General features: G+C 35.9%; 1 protein-coding gene across 2 annotated transcripts in view; it reads right to left on the bottom strand.

Moving 5' to 3' along the window:
• eys (eyes shut) overlaps positions 1–24,711 on the bottom strand; it is a 109,263-nt gene that overhangs the window by 18,583 nt on the left and 65,969 nt on the right. Inside the window, exons 3-13 of one of the 2 annotated variants that reach the window (XM_069821001.1) lie at positions 23,452–23,600; positions 23,260–23,373; positions 7,759–7,875; positions 7,572–7,685; positions 5,452–5,620; positions 4,465–5,371; positions 3,700–4,013; positions 1,515–1,731; positions 1,290–1,441; positions 1,070–1,206; positions 687–932 (exon numbers count right to left, since the gene is read on the bottom strand). In XM_069821001.1, coding sequence (XP_069677102.1) covers positions 687–932; positions 1,070–1,206; positions 1,290–1,441; positions 1,515–1,731; positions 3,700–4,013; positions 4,465–5,371; positions 5,452–5,620; positions 7,572–7,685; positions 7,759–7,875; positions 23,260–23,373; positions 23,452–23,600 — 2,636 coding nt within the window. The remainder of the gene's footprint in view (positions 1–686; positions 933–1,069; positions 1,207–1,289; positions 1,442–1,514; positions 1,732–3,699; positions 4,014–4,464; positions 5,372–5,451; positions 5,621–7,571; positions 7,686–7,758; positions 7,876–23,259; positions 23,374–23,451; positions 23,601–24,711) is intronic. The other variant, XM_069821002.1, reaches the window with a different exon arrangement.

A 24,711-nucleotide genomic window follows, 5' to 3' on the forward strand; every position in this document is an offset into this window, starting at 1 on the left:
CTGTCTGCTGGATGAGATAAGAGACTTTTTGAAATCATCTTCCGGGCAATATTATCACGAACTTTATGATATATCATGGCTAATAGATTTAGCTTTCTTAGCAGATATCACCTTAAAATTAAATGAGTTAAATCTCGAATTGCAAGGAAAAGATCGTCCTCCTACGCGACATATGGCAATTTCTAGACTCTGGTGGATAGAAAAAAAATATCCCATTGTCCATAGTGTTGCTCTGAAAATGTACTCGTGTTTTGGTTCAACATATCGTCCCTACAAACAATATTTCGCACAAAAATCACTTCGAACTTCTTGTACCCATCTGTTTCCATCTGAAAGATGAAATTGTTAAGGATGCCTTTTCTTCTTCTTCTCCATCTTTATCTCAAGGACTAGATCTTTTGATCCAGTCTTTTCTCATCTAGAGAACAATAAACAATAATACAAGACCAGAAACTAACATAAATCTTTATAAGAAGTGAAATATAATTCCGCTTATGTTTGGGATTCAAACCAGAACTAAGGGTGGAGATACAGACGTACAGCTGGGCTATGTATCCTTTTATGAACGTTTGGTCATAGTACACCAACAAATACCTAAGCATGATGATATAATTATATTAGGAGACATGAACGCCAAAATTGGTAGAATGAAAGGAGAAGGATAAGAATTTCACAGCGCTACTTACCCGACCCAAGATTCCATGTGAGCACCACATAACCCTTAATGAAGCTGACAGACAGGTGGTCAGCTCTGGAATCATGGAAGCCATCTTGCCCAATGAATACCATGAGTGCTATCTGTTCCGTTGTTGTTGGGACAAACTTGAACTTGAGTTCCATGCTGTTGTGAATGGCACCCGGAATTGGATATGCTGCATATGACGCAAGTCCTCCAACTGATGATGAAAATGATGGCTGACCGATCTCGAGATCTGAAATATTTAATTCCTTGCAACAATACTACTCAGATAACATTTATCAAATGAATTACAACAAATCTGGAGATAAATTTTGGAAATTTGAATGCATAAATGCTATAAGGAAATGTTCAGGCGTACATTGTCATTACCATGTTCGCAGTAGATGCCATGCTTCCCTAAAGGACAAAGGCAAAGGAATCCGCTTGCAGGGTATGGCACGCAGGTGGATCCAAATTGACATGGATTGACCTCACACACCGACTGCTCACATGTGACACCCACAAACCTATAGACATAACACATATACAAGCATAACAGTGTTCAACTCTGATTACGGCAGCGTACTCACTCCAGTTATACTTGCATTACCCTGAGGGACACAGGCAGTGCCACTTGTCCTTGTGTTCAATGCATGTGGCGCTTCCAAAGCATGGATTAGACAGACAAGCGAGTGAGGAACATTCGGTAACATCGTAGCCATCCACTGCATCTCTAAAGACACTGAGACTCCTGTTGTCGATCTGAAATGAATAGTTGTTAGCAATGTATGCAACGCAACACAGGAGAAAAGTCAAAGATACAAATGAACCTCACCTTCAGTGCTTGCATGCAGCCTGTGAATCCCACAGTGAGTGGTGCCTCGTTGGGCACCAAGAATTGTGGGGGGATGCCGGCCAAGTGTAGCCACGAATCTGCTCTGGTAGGAGTTGGGGTGACAGCCATCTGCTCGCCGCTCATTGCTAGCGTACTGTTGATGCGCAGTGATGCAGCACAGCGTCTGAACTCGCTGCTAGAAGGTAGCAGTTCCAAACTGCAGAGTGATAAATGTAGTATGGTATATAATGAAACTGTAAGTTGTAACGACAAATTAACCACTTATACCCTTTGTGATGGTGATTTGTTAATGAAACATGCCAAACAGCATCAATTACAATGACCATGACATCTAATTTCTTATCACCCATAGAGTAATAACACTTGCCTTAATGTAATAGAGTTGATTCATGATAAAATATAACAATGTGTACAGTTTAAAATTACCACACCATGAAAAGCAGAATAAACAAAAAAAAGTCTCTCACCGCAGAGAATCGACTGCTGTATTGTTGTATAACTTATGATTAAAATTGATAGTACACATGCAATTGACTCCTGAAAGTAACGGAAGATGCAGAGCTACATCTTCATGCATCCACACTAAAACATGACGAGTTACAACATAACAAGTCCTCTAACCGAATATTAACTTATATTCATAATTAGATAGGTATCGGATTTATGTGCACTGAAAATATATAAAATATGCATGCATTTATGCTGTCAAAATCTTTAAAATATGCTCTATCATTTAAAAAATATGCACTAAACATGCACTAAAAATTTTAATTTTAGGTTCATGCATTATGGTGTTTACAATGTACATTCTTCTTTAGACATCTTTCTGGTTGTCGTAATTTGATTTGCAGTACACAGCGATTATTTTTTCCAAATGCTCAGAGGTAAATTACGACGATTATAACTCAACATAAGTTTGTATGCTAAGAAGGACCTTTCCACGTCTACAGATTTTATTGAGCAAAATTTGAAAGCACTTACTAGCTCTGGGGAATTTTCTTATGGAAGCACAATGTTTTCACCTTGAAGGTATTTTATTATTTTATCCACAGAACATAAAACTTTAATGTCAGGATTTCTCCCTAAAACAGCGCACAAATTACCGCTTAATTTTTCTGCATACTTTAAAGGAGCACTCTGAAGTTTACTCTAAACCTCCTCGAGGATTGATAAAGATTCATGTAAAAACAAACCACATTTTTCGAGTTTCTTTATGGTTTCAGCTCTAACTTTGAAATATGCCTGGGTTACAGTTAAGTCCCTTTGCAAATATTTGCTATTAAAATATTCTGTAAACATTGAATTGACAAAGCTTCAGTTGCATTTAGTGCACCAACGAATTTTTTAACTGCATTGAAATTATCTGAATAGAGAGAGCACCTTCAATGCATGTACCCAGCTGATAAATATTGGCTCTGGGAGTAATGGGAGGTCTGTAAATTTTTCTTTGTAAGCATTAACTCTGGATGGGGCTTGCAAACATTCTTGCTTTCAACTGTAAATAGGAATGTTATTCCCCAGTAACATCATGTGATTTTGTCAGTAGTACTCGAAGAGGCTCCTTATGGATGCCTCCATAGTAAGAACTGTATTATCTTGCCACTAATGTGTTTAGATATTAATTTTAAAATTAAAAAATACATGTACCGGTATTATATGCTCGATGCATGGAAAAATGATTAAATATGCAGCAACAATGGAAATATGCACTATAAAACTTCACATACAAAAACAGAAGAACATGAAACATATTGCAAAAGTTAATTCCATATCACAAGTAAAAACAAACTAAATATGCATTTCCATATAAATCCGATGTCTATTGGAGTTAAGGAAAGACAGAGAAATTTTTACCATATATCTGGGAAAAGACAAGTTCCTGAATAGAAAATAATCACGAATTGAAATTAATAGTGGTGGTGACACTGTCGGTGGTGGATGTTGTAGAGCAGAGTGGTGTTGATGTTGACGATGGCAGTGCCAGTGACTGTAATTCACGTTTCAACCATTTTTCAAAGGGCGCAGTTTCTAAATTTTCAGAACTCTCGATTCTATCTTTATTATCACAACCAGAACAACAATGAAAGTCCCAAATCTAAAGAAATGTGGATAGTAGAGTATTACAATAGAGAATAGATCCATTATAGACATGCTTGCAACTTACGTGACTTGCACAGCAAGATCGAAACCATTGTTGACACGAAGCTGCACCTCACTGAAGAGCATGGTCTGCACACCACAGGAGAATTGGAACTTGAGCAGTCCGTCCTCGAGGTAGAGGTACATGTACATGTCAGGTGTGAGGTGTGCATACAGCAGGACGCCTGTGGGGGCCATGGTACGAGCTGCCACTTCGATGTGGGTGCCCATGCTATTGCCGAGCCGGTGGCTGAGGTAGGACTGCCCTGTGAATGCAGCCACTCTAATGCCCACGCGCTCCTGGCACAGGGCCCCCTCCCAACCAAACTTGCACACGCACTGCAAAAGTAGTACTGTGTATGCTGTACATTTCTAAAAAACAACTGTTAGTTTAGAAGAACGATCTTTCACTAAAAAATGTTGTTGATAAAACTGGACAAGACTTGCATTGTTTAAAATGTCAGCATAACTAGTGATGAATATATTATAATGTGAATATGCAATTAAAAAGTGAAAAAAAAAGACGTTTATTTAGCTGAAAACAGGTTAATTATAAAACATTTACAGACAATAGTAGTAAGTCTTACCGAAATCTACACAGTTTATTTTACATAATATTTCTGAAATAAGTAATTTGCTAATTATTTTATTATAAATAAAATGACAGACTGAGTAATTTACAGTGAACTTTTATATGACGGCTATGCCATACATCTCACTTATAACGTTTGAAGAGGCAAGTTAATTCTCTCGTAGTTGTCACAAGTGGTACCTATTCCCAATGGCTTACCTGAGGACCCTCTTTGGTGTGTATGCAGGTGCCTCCATTAAGACAGGGTGTGATGCTGCAGTCTGGCAATGCGGTGCTAGATGAAGAGCTCTCCATATAGGCAGTCGTGTCCAAGGTGCTCAGAGTGGTTGAATACGTCGGGTACTCACTGGAGGAGCTATACATCCTGTCCTCATCGGTGACTGGAACCGATACAGTCACAGGAGACTCTGTTGTCGGAGTTGTTTCTCCTGTTGTGATGACAGCAGGTGTGAACGTGGACTGCTCACTTACAACTGATGCAGTTTCTGTAGGTATTCCATTTGTGGCAATTGATGTACCAGTACTTGATTCTTCTGTAGCTGTTGACACTTCACTTTTGTTAGTGTATGCAGTTGTTAGTAAGCCTTCGGTTGAATCTGATGGTTTTGTTGGCGTCCTCACATCAGTGGAGAGAGTTGTACTTTCTATCACGTCAGTAGTTGAAGTAACTGTTCCAGTAATTGTGGGTATTGATAGCATCTCTGATGAAGTCGTCGTTTCAGTGAGTGCCGTAGTGAATGTGGGAGCCGAAGACGTGATCTCAGAAGTAGAAGTAATTGAATGTGTAGTGTATTCAGACGTCCAAGATAGAGTCTGCGAGGAAGGCACATGGTAAGTGATCTCAGTCTCTTTTGTCGTTATCTCTGAAACACTTGTTGTGGATAATGTCGAAGGCACTTTGGCAGTGACTGATGAAGGGAACTCACTGATGATTGGAGGAAGCAGTGTTGTTATTGTTGTCGTCATGGTCGTTGGTACGATGTAAGTACAGTTAAGATGTTCAGGATCAATGATGAGACATTCGCAGAACTGACCTGTCAAGTTAGGTGGACAGGTGCATGTGAAGTTGTCCACGCCATCCAGGCACGTTCCACCATTGAGACACCTGCAGACGTCAGATGATAGTGTTGACACCGCCATAAAGCTGACGAACATAAACTACTGGTACATGAAACATACTTCTACCTGGGACCAAGCTGGCATTCGTCATACTGGAATTGGCATCGGTCCCCATGGTAGTCTGGCACACAGTAGCACACACGCACTCCGTCCTCCACAAGGCAGAGTGCATTGTTCTCACAAGGGCTTGTTGTGCATTGATGGAGCTGCACCTCGCAGTTTTTACCAGTGAAGCCTGCAACATTTCCAGTTGGGAAGACAGAATTCGACTACAAGGCTGTCTCATTGTAGGCTTCTCTTAGTCATTTTTAACAACGCTGTATCAGCTAGGTACTAGGTAATTAAACATTAATGGAATTGAAGACAGCGACATTAGCTCCAGGATTCGTCATGAGATTACCTGACATTCACCTTACAGTTGGGAAAATCCCAACCAAGTAATCAGCTCAAGCGGGAATCGAACCTACGCCCAAACTTAGTCCCGGATCAGTAGGCAAACGATCCTTTGTAGATGCTAGCATGTCGTTTTCAAAGTATTTTTGTTCACCAAATCGTATTTATTCCTCGAAATGTCTTTCTATTCTGTTAGTCAACATTACTGTAGCTGAAAGAGTTTTAAAACAAAAGTAAGAATTGTATTCATTGTAACAACTGAGGTGCACTATTTTAACCTTTCAATTCACTTACCCTTCTTCTAATCGTTGTTGGGTTAGATATGTCACTTCATACTTTCCATGTGTTTATAACGACATTAACAAAGTTGCATTGTTTCATCGTTTAAAACCTCATTAAAACAATATATTATGTAGTACAGATTTTGTGCCAACATATCCTCAATTGAGATGTTTCCAATCCCCTTTCATTGCGAAATTTGTGTTTATTTCTACGATCTATTAATATTATTTTACAATTGTACGTACATTGAGATTTTTGGCTGTCCGTAATCTTATTAAATTTAATTTCTAAAAGAATATAGCGAAAGTATTTTATTTTTTAATGATTATATCAATCTGAAGAGTTTCATAATTTTGTATTGGCGCAGTCTTCATTACATCTATTTCCTAAATGCATAATTATATAATATTTAAACTGGCCATGCTAGGGGTTTATAGGAATGGCTATAGATAGACGATGCATGGCATAACCTCTGTACTAGTTTTCATGGCTATCACCCATTTGTCCCCAAAGTTAATTAATTAAAATAGAATGATTCACAGTACCCATTCAAATTAGATTATTTAATAATCTTGGAGTTTGTCGCTAAATTTTTGTGAAAATATTAAATATGAACTTTTCTTAAAAATAGTGCAGTTGGAGCTAATATGTTTCATAATTATGAAAAGTTAGATGTATAAACAAAGAAAACATACATTTTTCTTTATGTGCTATGTGTGTGTGTGATGACTAATGTCACGGCACTGTAACCATCTTGGACTTCCATTTTCTTCAGCATAATATCAGATAGACACATGACAACATGGAGTTATCACGATGCCATACCTCCACTTAAGACAACACATGGCATCACATTGACAACGTACAAACATTCACATCCTGGGCGGGATTCGAATCCACAACCGTGACTTCCACACAATATTAACTGTGCGCCTTACCATGGCTGACTGTGAATATTAAATACATAAACTTATTCACATTTTTAGCACATGATGTGACATGATTAAGCCACCTCTACCTAATGAATAATTCAAATAAAATTGAACTTATTTGACAATTCAGTTGTATTAATATAGTTTTAGAAACCACTATGATGCACAATGGAATACACGAAGGTGGTTGTAAGGCTGAAATCGTGAACTGGATTACTGTCTGTACAAAATCCAAACTACCTATACACAAGTAAAACAGATTTACTATAAATTCTGGTATGTATCACAAACATTTGTATTTAGAATAATCTTACATTACAGCAGTTACGGTACTGACAGGACAAATGGGCAGTGATGATGCCAAGTAACCATTTCAGCTATCTGTAAATTATACATGAGATTTACAGATTTGCTCCTCTCTTGCCCTGCTTCCTCCACCTTCGTCTAATTTCATTTGGTCACCCTTTTGCGTGGGTTTACATAAACATATTGGTATCATTTTTATTTAGATCCTAATTTATGTTAAAGAAGTTTGATGTGATTGAATCCAGTTGCATTGTCTTGTTAGCCATTCCTTACCAAACGGACAGGCACAGGCGTAGTCTGCATGGCGATCCACGCAAACGCCCCCATTGAGGCACGGTGAAGAGGCACACTCATCGATGGAGGTGTTGCACAGCTCCCCCGTCCAGCCTAAAAGTGCACCATACATTAGAGCTGACACCTGACATGCTTGTACAGAGAGGTGTCAGACAAGTGCACATACCTGCAAGACAGGAGCATGTAAAGGTGTCTCCAGGGCCCTCAATGCAGAGTCCCCCGTTCATGCAACGAGACTCTCCAGTAGCATTGCACACAGCCTCATCAGTCTCACAGAACGCACCTGAGAGCAGAATCTGTAATTATATCACTGTTTGGCATGGTGGCAAACAAGGATGGTGGTGTGGTAGGAGTGGTGATGGTGGTATTAGAGGCAGTAATGATTGTGGTGGTGTTGATGTGTATGTGTGAATGTGCAGAGAGGGCAGGTCCATATGCATACAGTCCCCTGGAGGTAGGGATGAGATGAGTGATTCAATGGGTGACTTTTCAGCCCTGAAGATACAATAAAGATGAAGGCAGATTCGTAATGGTCATCAGGAATAGAGACCATTTCCCGAACACCAGCCACTGCTGACCAGCATGATCATCCTACGTATACTGAGAATACTACCCTGATCTGCCAGGAGGTACCGCCCATAGAGCGCCCCTATCCGGCACCAGAGCACACTTTCATCGTTGCAAAGAAAAGCAGTATCTGACTGGTCGTCTCCATTTCTCCACTTGGCATCACTGAAGCTCGTACACCTTACTCTGAAATCATATTGTTTGTGACAAAATGAAGGGAAGAGAAGAGTGAAGTGGTGGATAAGGGTAGTGTTACCAACAACTAGGATGATAATAGAGAATTATTATATAGAATAACAGCATTGAAAATAAGTGTTATCTATCGGTGTCAGTGAATTTTTCTAACACAATTCCATTTCCCAATTATAATGAAACAAGTGTTGCATACTGTATTGATACACATAAGAAGTGAGAATATGTATAACATTAGCTTTGAACCGTGTGTTCAACAAAGTCTGGAAAAACATTAAATAATGACAATTATTATCATTAGTAGGATTTTCAGAGATTTTATCTAAGTTTGCCACAATTTATTAGTTATTTAAATCATCTCCTATATTCGATTAGAAATTGATTAAAATGATATTGTGCGAGAATTTTACATTTTTAATATTTGAGATAAAAACCGTGTGCAGTATAATAAATCATACGTAATTTTTCAATGCGTAATAACAAAATTGAGAAAAAAAAGTTGAATATTAAATGTAATACGTACTAAACTCTGAACAAGCAAGAAGCAAACTTATTAATGCTGTTTTTGACGATATATTGAAAGGTTTGTAAATATTTTTCCTACCTACTAATGAAATAATGTTTATTTTAATGTTTATGAAAAAGTGCATAAAAGTGCCCTATAATGAGCAAGTTCACTTTGTTCTGTCATCTGTTATGTAAGTGAAACACAATAAAAAATAGGCCTGGAATTGTTTAATATGACATTGTACTGTATCAATCTAAATTAAATAAATATTAAGAGCGATATTAATTAATTAAAATAAGCTAGTTAGAAAAAGTAGCATAATTTGAACTCTGCATGTGATATTTAAAGGAAATTGTTGAAAATAAAATGCATCAAATAAATATAGACCATTATATTAGTAATATTTACCGTTAATGATTAAAAAAAATACTTATATTTTCTCATTACTTTTATTAAACTTCCAAAGTATTAACTATTTTCTTATAATTTATAAAATAAGTGCTACTGTAACTTTAATGATCAATATTTTTCTTTCGTTTCTATAACTGCAAGTCATGTTTATAGCAATAACAGTACCTCTTAAACTAATTTAACATTATTTCACTGATAAAAATACAGTAATTATTAATTATCAGTAATTATTATAATTAGTGCATCTATTTTTGCACTCTTTCTCACAATTTCCTCTTTTTATTACCTTGTCTTTCGAGAGTACACCTATTGTGTACCGTACTAAGTCTTGTTAAATGAAATTTTTTACTATTGTTGTAACACAAGTTGATGGAATCACAGGTCTTTAATAGAGTTCGGTATTACAAGTATATTGGCGTTCATTTCGTTGGTTCTACCTATTACTAGCATAGTAGCTTTGATACTATCAAACAGTGCATCATTGTTATTACCCAATAAATTCCTAACTTTTTTTGTAACATAAATTGTATTGTACTCTGATTTACCTTAATTTATAGTAGAATCACAAAATGACAACGTCCTTCATGCCTCGAATTCTGTAAAAGAATATCTACTCCCATCAACACGGCCAACTTCTCTGGGATTCTTGGAAATTTCACCACGATTATCTTTTAATTGTTGCAGCAAAGTACTATTGCACAGTCTGTCTTTCAATTTCTATTAGACATATAAATGACAAAATTTTAAATCTGGGGATCTGGGTTTCCTCTTGAAATAATCGTACAATCATCGAATATTTTTCTAATATTGTTCATTGAGAAATCTGAATGTGTGTACTTACGTTGCTCTGTATGAAATAGCTCTCTTTTGTCAGTTTACTAGAAAAATGAATACACTGTCTCCTCGTGAAATGCCAGCTCAACTAATCTATTAACACTGGACGCATATCAAACGCTAATTTCCAAGTTATGTAACGACATTTTTTGCCATTAATTTGTAAAAAAAATCATAGAATCACTAGGTAGTGTGTACTGTAATTCAGATATTTTCTGTACGGTAGCTTTTTCTTTTAGATCTGCAAGATTAATGCTTCATGAAAGTATTATATATAGTTTTTTTCTTCCACAGTGCATATATGTTCTTGGTTTCTCTCTATATATAGAAACTGGCAGAGACTACTCATGTAGTGGTACCAGCCTGGAATATTTATTGGTTAAATCATGCCAAATACACGGTTTACATGTTAGTCTCTTTACATCTTCACATAATAAGTATCGGTACACTCATTATAACACACATAAAGCTAAACATATTTATGTTTTACAAAAAAAAAAAAAAAAAGCCCTAAAAATAATGACAAGTGTGCATAAAAGATGTCAAATAAAAATATTTTCCAAAATTTAGAAATATTGACCTTACATCGAGAATACATTCTTTCCCTGATGATGTTTCATGTTAAAAATCAAAATATTTTTTTTAATACTAATCAGAACATTAATGATTTTAATACAACATACAAATCAGATCTTCATCCACCCACTCTTAGTCTCAGCTGTTATAAAAAAGAAATTCGCTATTCTTGTATTAGTCTTCAACATACTGCCTAATTATCTTAAAGCTTTGAAGGGCCAAGAGAAAAAGTTTAGAACAGAATTTAAAAAATTTCTCGATTCATACCTTCTACTCAACTAGTGAACTGTTTATGCTTATAAATTGAATTAATGTACTTAGTACCGGGTATGTATTATATATTTTTGTACAACATTTACTTGTTCCACATTTCATAGCTACAATGTTGATGTAAGAACTATGGAATACAATAAATGAAATTAAAATGAAAATTACAAAGCCAACAACATAGTTCTGTTCAGTTTGGGTAAATAAGGTACTTATGGCGAACAAAATTATAATTTTTCGAATATAGCATATTAATTTTAAAAATTATAAGCTTCATTTTCCATTCAACGTACTATATTATATTTGTTTGTAATATACCTACTTCAGCAGGGTTAAAAAGTTACTCGTAAAAATGTATTTTCTACATAAGTCAAATACCAGTACGCATAAAAGTGCGTAATTTGTCATATGTGTACATGTAAAAAAATTATGATGAATTCAAAATTTTCTTTAAATATTGTTAACACAGTGTTAAAATTCCCAGGCTAACAACAGCACATGCATGGATTACTTGGGCACATCAAACAAGCTTTCCGTCCACACCTGTGGAGTAACGGTTAGTGCGTCTGGCCGCGAAACCAGTGGCCCAGGTTCGATTCCCGTTCAGGGCAAGGTACCTGGTTGAGGTTTTTTCCGGGGTTTTCCCTCAACCCAATATGAGCAAATGCTAGGTAACTTTCGGTGCTGGACCCCGGACTCATCTCACTGGCATTATCACCTTCATCTCATTCAGACACTAAATAACCTGAGATGTTGATAAAGCGTCGTAAAATAACCTACTAAAAAAACAAGCTTTCCATGTTATGTTCTTTTTCATTCATTCATTCATTCATTCATTCATTCATTCATTCATTCATTCATTCATTCATTCATTCATTCATTCATTCATTCATTCATTCATTCATTCCTTATATCCACTCGCATAAGGTACCTGTATCCAAAGTTACTAGCCATCAAAAGGCTGCCAACAATTTCCATCATGTGAATTTTGTTACCTACTTTGTCAATTTTCCCAGTAGAAGCCTATATCTTTTGTCTTTTCGTTTGATCCCGAACTCTTTATCTTTTCAATTCGGAAATTTTCATTAACAAATAGTGTCTCTGTCAGTAATTCTGAGTTCATTTAAATTTTTCTTTATTCTGATGATAAATGAAATCATTCTGTTCATAAAAGTGAAAACAGCATTTAATTATTATTTATGAGAACTCCTATAGATATTTTTCCCAGAGGTAGTACCTTTATAATTTTATTATATTTCTACATTATTCGTGAAGGTGTCTTGGGACCTGGAGTTTACTCACTCTCTATGCCAGGAAAATTTACATGTCCTGTCACCCTCTGGGCCGATTTGGCATGTATTGTGGTTGATTTTGCCTTTCTATATAAAAACAGTTGGGGGACATCATGTCGTAGGCCTACATAAGAAGTCTTTTGCATAGCAAGTCTGACGGACTGATTAGTATTAAAACTGGGCAAAATGTATACAGCAACACAGCACCTTCAAGAAGAATACCAGTAACAATATGTAATGAATGAAGCTCTACTTTGAGTGAAGCCTCAATACTAACAATAAATTAGTTTTCCTATGGAACTTAAAATACGTAGAAATTACGCGTAATGTAAAATACGTATCTTGTAATTTACACGACCAATCCCAGTCACTTGAAGCCATGAGATGCAAAACTTCATATCTCCAGTTTTTCTTATTTTGAGAAAATCGATTTTTTATTAATATTGTCTCATGTATGCTACATAGATTAATATTATTTTCACCAGTGTTGCAGTTTACAGTAGGTATGGTGCTGGTAAAGTGTCATTTCCATGCTTCACATAGTTTAATTGTAATTAAAGTTTAGAAATTGTGGAATTGTGTTGTTTTGCAACTCAGTAAATAAAGAAGGATTATACTATTTCTCTTTATATTACTTTAAATTGAAAATGTGAACTTAATAAACTTACTGATATATATTATATGCATAAACAATAATAAATATAATATAACAGACCATTGCAAAACTTTCCTTACTCATCATCAGTGTCCGACACTTCAGTTTCACTATTAGGGTTATCTTTTTCACCATTCCCATAATTATTTAAGATACGTTGAATACAGCTTAAACTCTAATGGTATGCTTTATATTTATTTAAAAATGTCTTTTGCCTTAGGTTGCTTTACTGGTATTTCATTCTGGTATGCTGGATGAAGATCCTTTTGTCCTGAAACGTTTGTCTTGAAATGAAATGTGCCACTTAAAATAGTGCTGGCTGTAGTCAATGCTGTAATAATGCTGTCACTGTATTGGATAATCTTGTACGATGTCACAGCTCATTTAATTTTTTTGTCATAGTAGCCTATAAATATTGGTTTTAGGTCCTTAATTTGACTAAACACATAGCGCTCCAAGCGGTAAAATAAAGAAACACGTAGTTGTGTGCTTTCACAACACGTGCGCTTCATTGCTGATAGTTAAATGAGCAGCAAAAGAGACTAGGTTCCGACTTTGTGTTCTTTTGCTACATACTATTTCTAAAGTCATACAAAGGAAGGACTTGTGATCAGGGGCGTAGTCATGCCAGGGTGCCACCGTGGTACTTTTTTTCTTCAACCTGAGAGTGCCCTGCTTCTTTAGTTTTACTTTTTAAAATAATAATTGCATTACTTGCATCTTATTCAACTTTGTATTTTATAAGTATAGATTAGTAGTATGTATAATAGCAGCAGCATTATTAATAAGCAGCAGAAGCAGCAGCAGCAGCAGTCTTTTCACGATGCGCCCTGGTACTATTTCATTTACGATTACACCACTGCTTGTGATGTGAAATTTATGTTGTTTTGCATCTCATTTGGTGCATAGACATGCAAGGAACACGATTCTGTGCTTAACTCAGTTTGGCTGAAAAGGTGGATTTGTGCTGTTTTCCACGGCTTCAATTGTTATCTCTCCTAAGTTTAATTGTTAACATTCTTAAACAAGCTACCAGTATAGTCTAATATTGTCCAACAATGTTGACTGGAATGTAATTAAAATTATAAAGGTATATTTTTAGTTAACTTTAGATTTAAACAATTTATTATTTATGTAAACATGCTTCAGTTGTCATGTGCATGCATAGGATATACCTATCGTCATTCACTATAAATGTCGTTAAGTACAAATCACAATATAAACTTATATTCATATATGAATAATCAATGACTAGTAGTCATACTGTAGATACCTATTATTGGAGAAAATTTTGTTCCGGCACCGGGAATTGAACCCAGGACTCTCAGCTCTGGGTCAGAACGAATTTTTCTCCAGTAATAGATAAATCACAATTATGAAAACATATATTTTTTTATAAAGCCTTTAAGGCGAATAGACTAGGTACTTTAAGCATTACAATACTTTCTCAAAAGTAAAGTAAAAAAATAAAGGTTTTTGGCAGTTTCAGAATCTTTATCAATTCTAAATTGATAAAATATATGTTTCCAAATAATTTAAGTCTTCCATTGAAACGTCTTTGGTAATGTGTACTAAGTTAGATAATAAATAATGACACACTGTGGGGTCCTGGTCTAAGACATCCTGCCTAGGACTCACACTATGGAATATATGCTGGTTCCAGTTCTCATGGGAGAAAAAATGTTCTCATGAAATTTCGGCTAGTGTATGGGACCGTTGTCTACCCAGCATTGTGATACACTTGGGGAGCTATGATAGGTAGCAAAATCCAGTTTACGAAAGTCAGCTTTAACATCGTGCTAAACACACGATATCTCCATTCTGGTTGGATGATCGTTCACCTCTGCTTCGGAATGTGGACGTGAGGCCAGTAGCTGGCTGGTCGGTCATAGTCCTTCATGGGCTGCCATGCCTCGGATTATTATTATTATTATTATTATTATTATTATTATTATTATTAGTAGTAGTAGTAGTAGTAGTAGTAGTAGTAGTAGTAGTAGTAGTAGTAGTAGTAGTAGTAGTAGTAGTGAATCTATTAAATAAAACGATGTTATGTTCAAAATCACTTTGTATTCAATGCATCGAATTGCATGGAAGATTTGTGGCAATTCAGTATTGAAAAAGCTAGCATATACAGGATGAATGTTAATTCAACCAACAAACTTTGATGACTGATAGGAGACATCATTTGAAGTATTTTGAAGTAGTAAACAACATGTTGTGAACCCTTTGTTTCTTAGCAACAGGCCGTGGAAGTATCCAGGGAAGAATCCGATGATAAAAGTACTTCCTGTAGGATGTAGGTGCTCACCTCAACTCAGATCACAATGTAAGACACTCTATTTACAAATTGACTACCTAAATAGTGCAATGGCTTGCAATACCTTGACATTCCTTTTCGTGATAGATGGATTGAGAGTGGTGATCGAACATTCTGACCTTCTAGGTCACCTGATCTAAGCTCGTTAAACTTTTTTGTGTTGGGACCGAAGTTTATCGTATTCCAGTTGCTTAAGCCAAAGATCTTGTTGTACAGGTCATTGCTGTAGCCCAGGAGTTGAGAGAAATTCCTGATATGTTTGCAATGGTCAGGCAACCAATAATTATGAGTTGCAAAGCCTATATTGAATCAGGAAGACCGCACTCTGAACGAAATCTGCAGTAATTTGTTCTTGTTAGATGATTGTGTAATTGCCTCCCAGTGCTAATTTGTGCTTTTTGCATGTACAATTTTAGAGTATTAACTTGATTTTTCTTAACTAATTATGGTTTGTTAAAATTATAAATTAGAATTGCTACAAGTAAAATTAAAAGTAAAGCAATAAAGCGTAAGTAGTTTACAAATAAAAATAATTAACACTATATTTTGTGAACAATTGATTCCTGAGCATTGCACAGTGGTTCAAAACGTAAATCTAGCCAGATAAAATGAATAACTTCTTTATACAATTGATTACACAACTTTTAATACTATATCACTTTCACGTGTTAAATTTTATATTACCTTGTTAACATGTTTCGGCCTGCTATTATGAAGATGGCCAATAGCAGGCCGAAACATGTTAACAAGGTAATATAAAATTTAACACGTGAAAGACAAAATACCTTCTTTTCCAAAGTAATAACTTCTATACTATCTAACAGATTTTTATGAAACTCTGTACAGTAGTTACAAGTAACATATTCAAAATGGAATATTTGTTTTGTACCACAAACTCTCATTGTGTTTGTATAAAAGAAACTACCCTTTTACAGGGGATAAATTTAGACAAAATTATCAACTTTTTTCTTTTCTAACAGATTTTCATCACACTTTACACAGTAGTTAGAGGCAACATTTGTTTTGTATATAAATTCTCATTAGGGTGTTAAAGGCACTACCTCATTATAGGGGGTAATTTAGACATAATTATCAAATTTTCTCCTATCTAACAGATTTTCATCAAACTTTACACAATAGTTACAGGTACCAGTAACTTATTATTTGTTTTGTATAGAAACTCTCATTACATTTGAAGAGTTTGCGGGAAAAACGATGAATGTCACAGTTTTCTTAAGGTTGATGTCATTATCTAATTCAATGGATCACTGCGAAATTTAATGTTGTTCTTATGAAAAATTGTAAAAAGGAGAATTATCACCACGAATACAGTAATCCTTTCCTTTATTTTCTATAGAAACAGCACTACATCTTGCAGTTATAGGCTCAATTAGATCATTATGTAATCCTTAACACAAATGTGACATTCAACGTTTTTCCCGCAAACTCTTCATTTGTGTAAAAGAAACTACCGGTACCACATTATAGGGGTGAAATTAGACAAGATTTTTATAATTTTTATGAAACTTTGTATAGTAGTTAGAGGTAGCATATTTGTTCTGTGTACAAACTCTTATTACGTTTGTGTAAGAGAAACTATTCCTTCATAGGGGGTGTATTTAGACAAAGTTAATAACTTGGCTTCTATATAACAGATTTTCAGATATTAATGTATTGCTGTTTAGTGAGTTTATATTCTAATAAAATAACAGTAGGCCTACATCAGGGATATATGGTATTGGCAGCGAACATTGTAAAAAGCAGCCTTTTATATATTTTGTAATCCTTTTCAGAGTGATTTCTCTTCTGTCTTTCATTACAGACTCTTCATCCCTACACTTCTTAATGAGAACTGACTTGCAAGACGCACTTCTTTTGATCTCTCCTTCATCAACGAATCTACACCTTGTTTTTAATCTGTCTTACATAAATTATTTTCTTGGTTTTGCAACAGATAATGCAAGTAGGAGTAGGCTCTGTGGTACTATGTGAACGTAATAATCTCCCAGGAAATTTTTGTCTGAAATGAAACATTATCGATATTTTAGCACAAACCTGTTGCATTTTTTTTTTTACCACATTGCTTCCAAAATATTTGAAAGTCAGATTTCCGTTCGTAATTTTTCTTGCAATAGTATCACTGCTATTCTAATTTGTCTTTAACATAATTACATAAATCATTCACTGTAAACCTTTTCATCTGGTAAAGTTCCATTTGAGTCTCATCCATAATTTGACTCCTGTTTGAGATATCGTAGTTTCCTCTAGAAATAAAAAGTAAAGGACCATTCTGAATTTTTTTATATACCGGTAATAGTAAATAATAATATTGTTTAATATTTATTATGAAAGCATTAAAATCTTCGTTGTTAAGCAAGAGAATTTAACATAATTATGAAGATTTAATTTTTATTTCTAGACTAATTATGTAAGATCGACACAAAAAATTACTTTAAATTAAGTTCAATTGTTTAATTTATTCAGTATCTTTAAATTAACATCCTATTTGCTTTTTTTATTGGGATTTTTTCCGTTCGTGTTGATTTGGTACAATACCGACCGACGTTTTCTTTTTGTATAAGGCAAGTCCTTATTGCAGGATTATTTTCTTGCTAATTACCATACATTGAAAGAAATGACAAATATCTGAAAAAGGCAAAGTGGCGCACTTTGCGGTTTAAAGCCTCTTATAGCCCTTGTATTTCTCTACAGTATACTAAATTTTCATTGATATGTTCGCATATATATTTTTTTACAGTCTGTTTAAAGTTCTAGAATGAAGTAATAACTGAATTTTTCACCTAACAAATATTAGTTAATATCACAGAGACACAGCTCTCAGTATATGTATAATTAGTTACTCTTATCTTTAAAATCCAGTAGAAGTTGTAGTTTCCTCTTGTTTACACTTACTTCCTTGCAGCCACTAACTAACCTCACAATGACAATAACATTCTGATGCCAGACACAAAGTCAACATCTAAACATTCAACTTTGAGGCTCTGCCACACAGTATTATTTTAGACTACTCTTGTTTAAAGACTAAATCATGCTAGGGCGATATGTTTAGAGTAATTTTAACCATTTTTAGGTACATATTCAAGGGTAACCAAAATTATTTTTGTCCCGCTAGATTCGTGATCTGAACTATTGTGCATTTGCTTCTTATCTCAAATTGTTTACTTGAATGTTCTCTACAACTCCTGGAAGTTTGTCGGTTGAATTCAAATTTACTTTGTATAGGGTTGCTGTACAGGATGTCTCTAAAAAAGAAGTTATCACTTATATGGCTAGTTATTCACACTGTGGTACACTAACTTCAAAATTTCCACACTTGTTCACCATCATGTTCAGCACACGTAAGGAACCTTTCCCATGTTGTATGCAGAGCTTGGATGCACATTTCTTGTGGAGTTGCTGCAATTACATCTATTTCGCAGAGTGTCAACATTACGTGGCTTGATTGCACATACATGGTCTTTTAGCATACCAGCCAAAAATCGCAGAGAATAAGATCTGGCAAACGTGCTGGCTATTGCATTAGTTCTCCTCTACGAACTCATCTTTCTTGCATAAGATATGGCTGCATCCCAAGATCCTTCCTCAAGATTTTCCCATACAGTTAACCTGGATAAACCAGATTCTGCACCGTATTGTCTTGTTGATTTGCTTGGACTATGTAAGAAAGTCTGTTGTACAGAAACTATGTTTTTAAGGGATCAGCCTGTATGTGATCAACAACTGCTGTTCGCTTTGTAATTATCAGCAACTGAGCCGGTTTCGACGAACTTGTCATAAATGCGGTAAATGGTTAATCTAGATGGTGGATTACTGTTGAAGTAGGCTTCAGATTTTTTGTGAACCATTGTGGGGGACTGAAATACCTCCTTCAATGTCTCATCTTTGTCTTTAATTCAAGCTGAATCTTGTATACATTTTTACAATATAGACCTACCTTATTTTGAAGAAACAAAAACATGTTGCCCCAAGGTCCTATGTATAATCACATAAATATAAACTGAATCACTACCCATATGTCTTAACATGGCGGGGGGAAATTAACTAGCCACCTTACATCATTATCACCTGGTTTAGTTGCCTCATGAATGATGCCTTATTGGTGTCACTTATAAGGTCCAAACCTGTCTTCGGACAGGTGACTAAACAACAACAATACATTTTTAGTTGAGACTGAAGCCATAAAAGCGAAGTCGGGCTTTCAAAAAATTTTCTTTTGAGAGAAGAAATATGACTTTCAAGCCAGGAAAAATAGAAATAACTCTATCAATAGCTAGAAAAAGCAATAGCCGTCTTGTTTTCGAGTGTTCAGGACTTTATTGGTACCGGTACTGAACATCTACACATTCGTAGAATTCTTTTGAGTCTCCACACGAACTGTATAAATGTAAAAATACAAAAAAATCTTGCAGACTATTGTTTCTACGTCAACTGGTAACAAGTCACTCGCACTCTGAATGCTGTTGTATAAGTCGGAGAATGTGCGCATCACAACAACCCACTCATTCATTCATTAGCTTTCTGCCCAAAGGAACATCTTTAACTGGAAACCCGGCATTCTCCAATTTTTCCTATTTTCCATCCATATATATATATATGTTGTCTATCATGTGATACCTTCTTCTTTTCCGTGTTTTCCGTTCACCATTCCTTCCAGTGCATTCTTCAATAGGCAGTTTCTTCTTAACCAGTGACCCAGCCAATTTCTTTTTCTCTTTCTGATCAGTTTCAGTATTATTCTTTCTTCACCCACTATTTCTAGCACAGCTTCATTTCTTATTTTGTCTGTCCATTTCACACGCTCCATTCTTCTCCATACTCACATTCCAAATGCTTTTAGTCGTTTCTCTTCACTTCGCCGTAATGTCAACCCAGATCTAAAAAATGTTTCTAATTAGATTCAGCTTTATTTTGCTGAAAACATTATTTTTGCCTATTTGATCAACTCTGTTAAAATTTGTTTTCATGGTATTGGCAGAAAGGGTTACGATTTTCTTTTAATTTTTGGGAACTTCCAAAATTACATAATGTGAGAATATCCGAAGTTACCCCTTTCACATTACTGAAGTGCAACATTTTCCCTATTATACCTACTGTATATGTGGCACAAAATAACATAAAAGCACAAGAACTGTTTTTGTACTCTTGCGATTCGAACTGTCATCACGCAATTATTAAAGACACAAATCGTGCTTTTACCAACTCACGAACAACTTCCTACATGGCGTATAGCCTACCGTTAAGTCATTTACAACAATATCCCTTGTTTTCTGACGTGCACGTAAGAATTTATTTTTGGTGAACAGTTGTCAAACGATTTCTGATGTACAAGTCATCGAACTGAAATTATGATTGTACTTGACAGTGTGGAAAGAAAACGTACCTTCACTCGCTGCTATTTCGTAACAGTCACTGTGTGGTTTAACAGATACCGGTATAAAAAAGATTGTAATTTTTTTCGAACTCAATGAAGCGAATGAAGAACTAATTTATGTTTTTAAGACTTCAAATGATCTGCAATATCTGACCGTCTCCCATGAGCCTTGGATAACACTGAATTACATTTTAAACACATAACTGTTTTATTATCGTTGTCCTTATACTTCTTTATGTAACGAAATTAATTTTGCACTTTATCATTGAACTTGCACTTCCGTTTAGGTTTAAGCATTTTTTTTTTTTTCATTTTCTGAGGAGTGCCCGAAGGCTTGTACTGCAGCCTGAGGCTTATTGTGCTGACTTCTTCATTGTGGAATGATTTTTGAAGTCCTTAGGACAGCATTCCTGTAAGCACTTGATTCACTGCTTGGTGACATTTTATCGATTCAGCTATGGCATCCAGACCTGATGGAGTCTCCTTGTTGTCCGCAGCCTCCTCAGATCGATGGCATTATTCGCAAACCACGTTCTAAGTCCTGCTGCATCCTATATTGACCTGAAAATTACAGCACTGTAGATACCATGATTCATGATGGCAGCATCTGTCCGAGAGAGCTACACACAGCTACCAGGTCCCTGGTCTGTTGTAGTCAGCTTTGGAATCTCCTTCGACTTCCGGATCATATGGAGCTCTCCCAGACAGATGACATCTGTAGGCGAATCACGGTATCATGTCTGCTGGATCTCCTGGTCGACCTGAAACTATTGTAGATGAGACATGAAACTGAAGTTAATGAAGGCGAAATGAATCTAAGGTCCAACGCCGTAAGCTACCCAACAATTCTACTTCAAGTGATTGAGGAGGAAAACCTCGGAAAAAGAAACCCAAACAAGATAAATTGTTCCAACCAGGATTTGGACCCAGGCCAGCTCGTTTCACTGTCAGACATGCTAACTGTTATTCCACAATAGTGGACTTAGGAGCCATTATAAAAGTGAAAATACACACACGTGTGCACACACACACACACATACACACACCATTCTTATTTCACATGTCGCATCACAAAATCGAACGTCTTCTCACTTCAACAACTGCCAAGAAACTACTGACTCTTATCTTTATTGTTGTAGACTTACAGTTCGATTGAATTGAAATTGAAATAACATCTGGTTGGCTGCAGTTCGTAAACAATGAGTCAATTTTAAGATTTTTTTTTCGTCTCCTTAAGATTTTATATTATGATAATGATAGATCGACAATGGACGCGTTTATAAAATCCTTCCGAATCTTTTATTGTTTCGATACACAGTAACACATAAAATAGATACTGGTATGTGCATAAATACAGGGTAATTTTGTAATGGCCGGTTGCATAAAGCAAAAAATCTGTATTTATTTTCAATTTTGATCAAACCCAGATGTCTGTAATTGGTATGGAATGTATAGGCAACCCTAGCGTGTAGCTTGTTAGCCAATGATGTTTTGGATGGATCCAATGTCGTTAAAACATATTCAGTGACAATTTTTGCTTTGGGAAGGAAAATAGTCGCTAGGCATCAAATTTGAAGAATATGTTGATTTTACAACTGCAGAGATATCTTTCCAGTGCATAAGCTTCTGTGCGGCTGCCTCCTCATGAGCTGGTGTGTTGTCATGGTGAAAAACCTGGTGCCTGATTTGCGATACACGGATCTTATATAAAAATAAAACAACCACAGTTCTTTCAATATTTTCATATAATACTCTTAGTGACAGGTTTGATGGGTAATACTATCATAAGGAAAATAATCTTATCTCGATTTTCAACTTCTAAAAAGATAGTTAATTTTTTATGATTTCTCGACTTTCATTCTGAACTTCTGGTGCTTTGTTTTAGAGATGAACTGATAGTGCCATGATGAAGGATGTGTGGAGCGAAGAAAAAATAATATGATAGTGTCATGTTTAATCTATTGTCACTAATGATTGAGACCAACGATTTTGTGTTTCTTCTTGCAGTTTCAATGATTGGGATATTCAGTATGGTGACGTCATTGATCCACCAAACAGTGAGGAACAAATCGTACACTGATCTTCGTTTTACTTAAATCTTGCATATATGACTTTCTTATCCATATTAAAATCATAAATCAACGTTGTCAAAACCATACAACGTTCAATTTGCACTTTTCTGATCATTTTTTTTTTTCAAATTGATTACTCATTTCGGATGGAAACTGAGCATTCTGGTCTGGAATCAGTTTCCAGCAGGTGGACTTGGCTTTTCTTGAAACAAGGAAACTAACAGAAAACTTGTGCTCGGAATAAATATTTGTCTCCATGAACTTAATGTATTCACATCACCATCTTTGATGTACCTATCTTTGCGCAGCACTTAATTTTAGCTCTTAACTTTTTTTTTTTTGTACTTTGTGGCACCAGAAGTTGACACAGAAAGAAGAAAGAATGAGCGCAATACAGGTCAGGAGTATATTGTGTTTAATATGTAGATAAGGTTTCTTGTCATGATATTTTCAACATTTAATATAACGACCATGTCATTATTTATTTGCCAGACAGTGTATTGTTCATGTTATTGTTGCTGTGTCTGTCTGGTTTGTGATGTGATGTGCTGTGTGTGAACGTGCAACATGCAGGCTCTTACCAGAGTAGCCAGGCGGGCATATGCAGGTGTACCCATTGATGTCATCCAAGCAAGTGGCATTGTTGAAGCAAGGATTAGAGTCGCATTCATCTAGGTTCTCGGCGCACGTGTCACCTGTGCCATTCAATTAAGCTTTGAGAATCCAGTTAGTCAGAGTGCAGGTGTATAGGTGCTTACTGCAAGGACACTCACCTGCATAGCCGTCGGGGCATGTGCAGTTGAATGCTGCCACGCCATCTGTGCAGGTGCCACCATTCAGGCAGGGTGAAGACCAGCACTCATCCCAGTTGGTCTGACAGTGCACTCCAGTGTAACCATCGATGCAGTAGCAGGTGTATGTGCTGGAAGAGCCACAGTTGGTGGTGGTAATGTTGGTGGTAGTAGTGGGGGATGGTGGTGGCAGTGGCAGCAGCAGTGGCAGTGGTTAACAATGAATTTGACAATAATGATTATGAAGAAGAGAAAGTTAACGAAATGTGACGATAATTTAACAATGCTTGGATTTTTAGAAACTATAGTTTCGTAGAATTGTAAAATAAAACGGTGATATAATAATCATTTATCATATACGCAGATCTACAGTTAATAAGAGGTGGGTTTAACTCCTATAATAGGCCAGTGGTGTAGCTCAGTCGGCTACGGTGCTTGCCTGCTGATCCGGGATTGTGCTCGAGCGCGGGTTTGATCCCCGCTTGGGCTGATTACCTGATTGAGTTTTTTCCTAGGTTTTCCCCAACCGTAAGGCAAATGTCAGGTAATCTATGGCGAATCCTCGGCTTCATCTCGCCAAATATCATCTCGCTATCACCAATTTCAACGATGCTAAATAATCCAGTTGTTGATATAGCGTCGTTAAATAACAAAGTAAAAAACAAAACCTTTGCCAAGTGGGAATATTTGCGGTTTTTAATTTTTGAAGTTTCTGAAATGAAATTCATATTAGTGTTATTGTTGTTTTTGCAAGTTTAATACCCGTCGATTCCAGAGTTGCCAACTGGATGGAAATTCCGTCAAAACTGACAGAATTTCAATGTAGCGGACGGAAAAAGAATGGCTTTGACGGGTGATGGATTTTATGGCGGATATTACGATTTACATCGTCTTTTGACTTTTTAAGCTGTTGTTATTTTTAATTGTTTAATTTTGGGAAAGCATAGACCAACCCAGCACATCAACTGGAGAACTATAGAAGCAGATGCTGTGGATGAATTATTATTACTTTAACCAAGATTGGTAAGGAAGTATATTTGTATATAGATATATTGAGTTGGTCCTATTTTTTTTTAATTTTTACGGATTCTGACGGATTTCCAGGTATTATACTGACGGGGATACAATTTATGTGTTGGCGACACTGGTCGATTCTAACAATCGACAGTAATAAAATGTAAGTGCGGCGCAAAGAGTTTGTAATATATTACAAACTCTTTGGTGCGGCGACATTCTAATCAA

Source organism: Periplaneta americana, chromosome 3 (genome assembly GCF_040183065.1).
Source record: "Periplaneta americana isolate PAMFEO1 chromosome 3, P.americana_PAMFEO1_priV1, whole genome shotgun sequence".
NCBI classification, from domain to species: Eukaryota; Metazoa; Arthropoda; class Insecta; order Blattodea; family Blattidae; genus Periplaneta; species Periplaneta americana.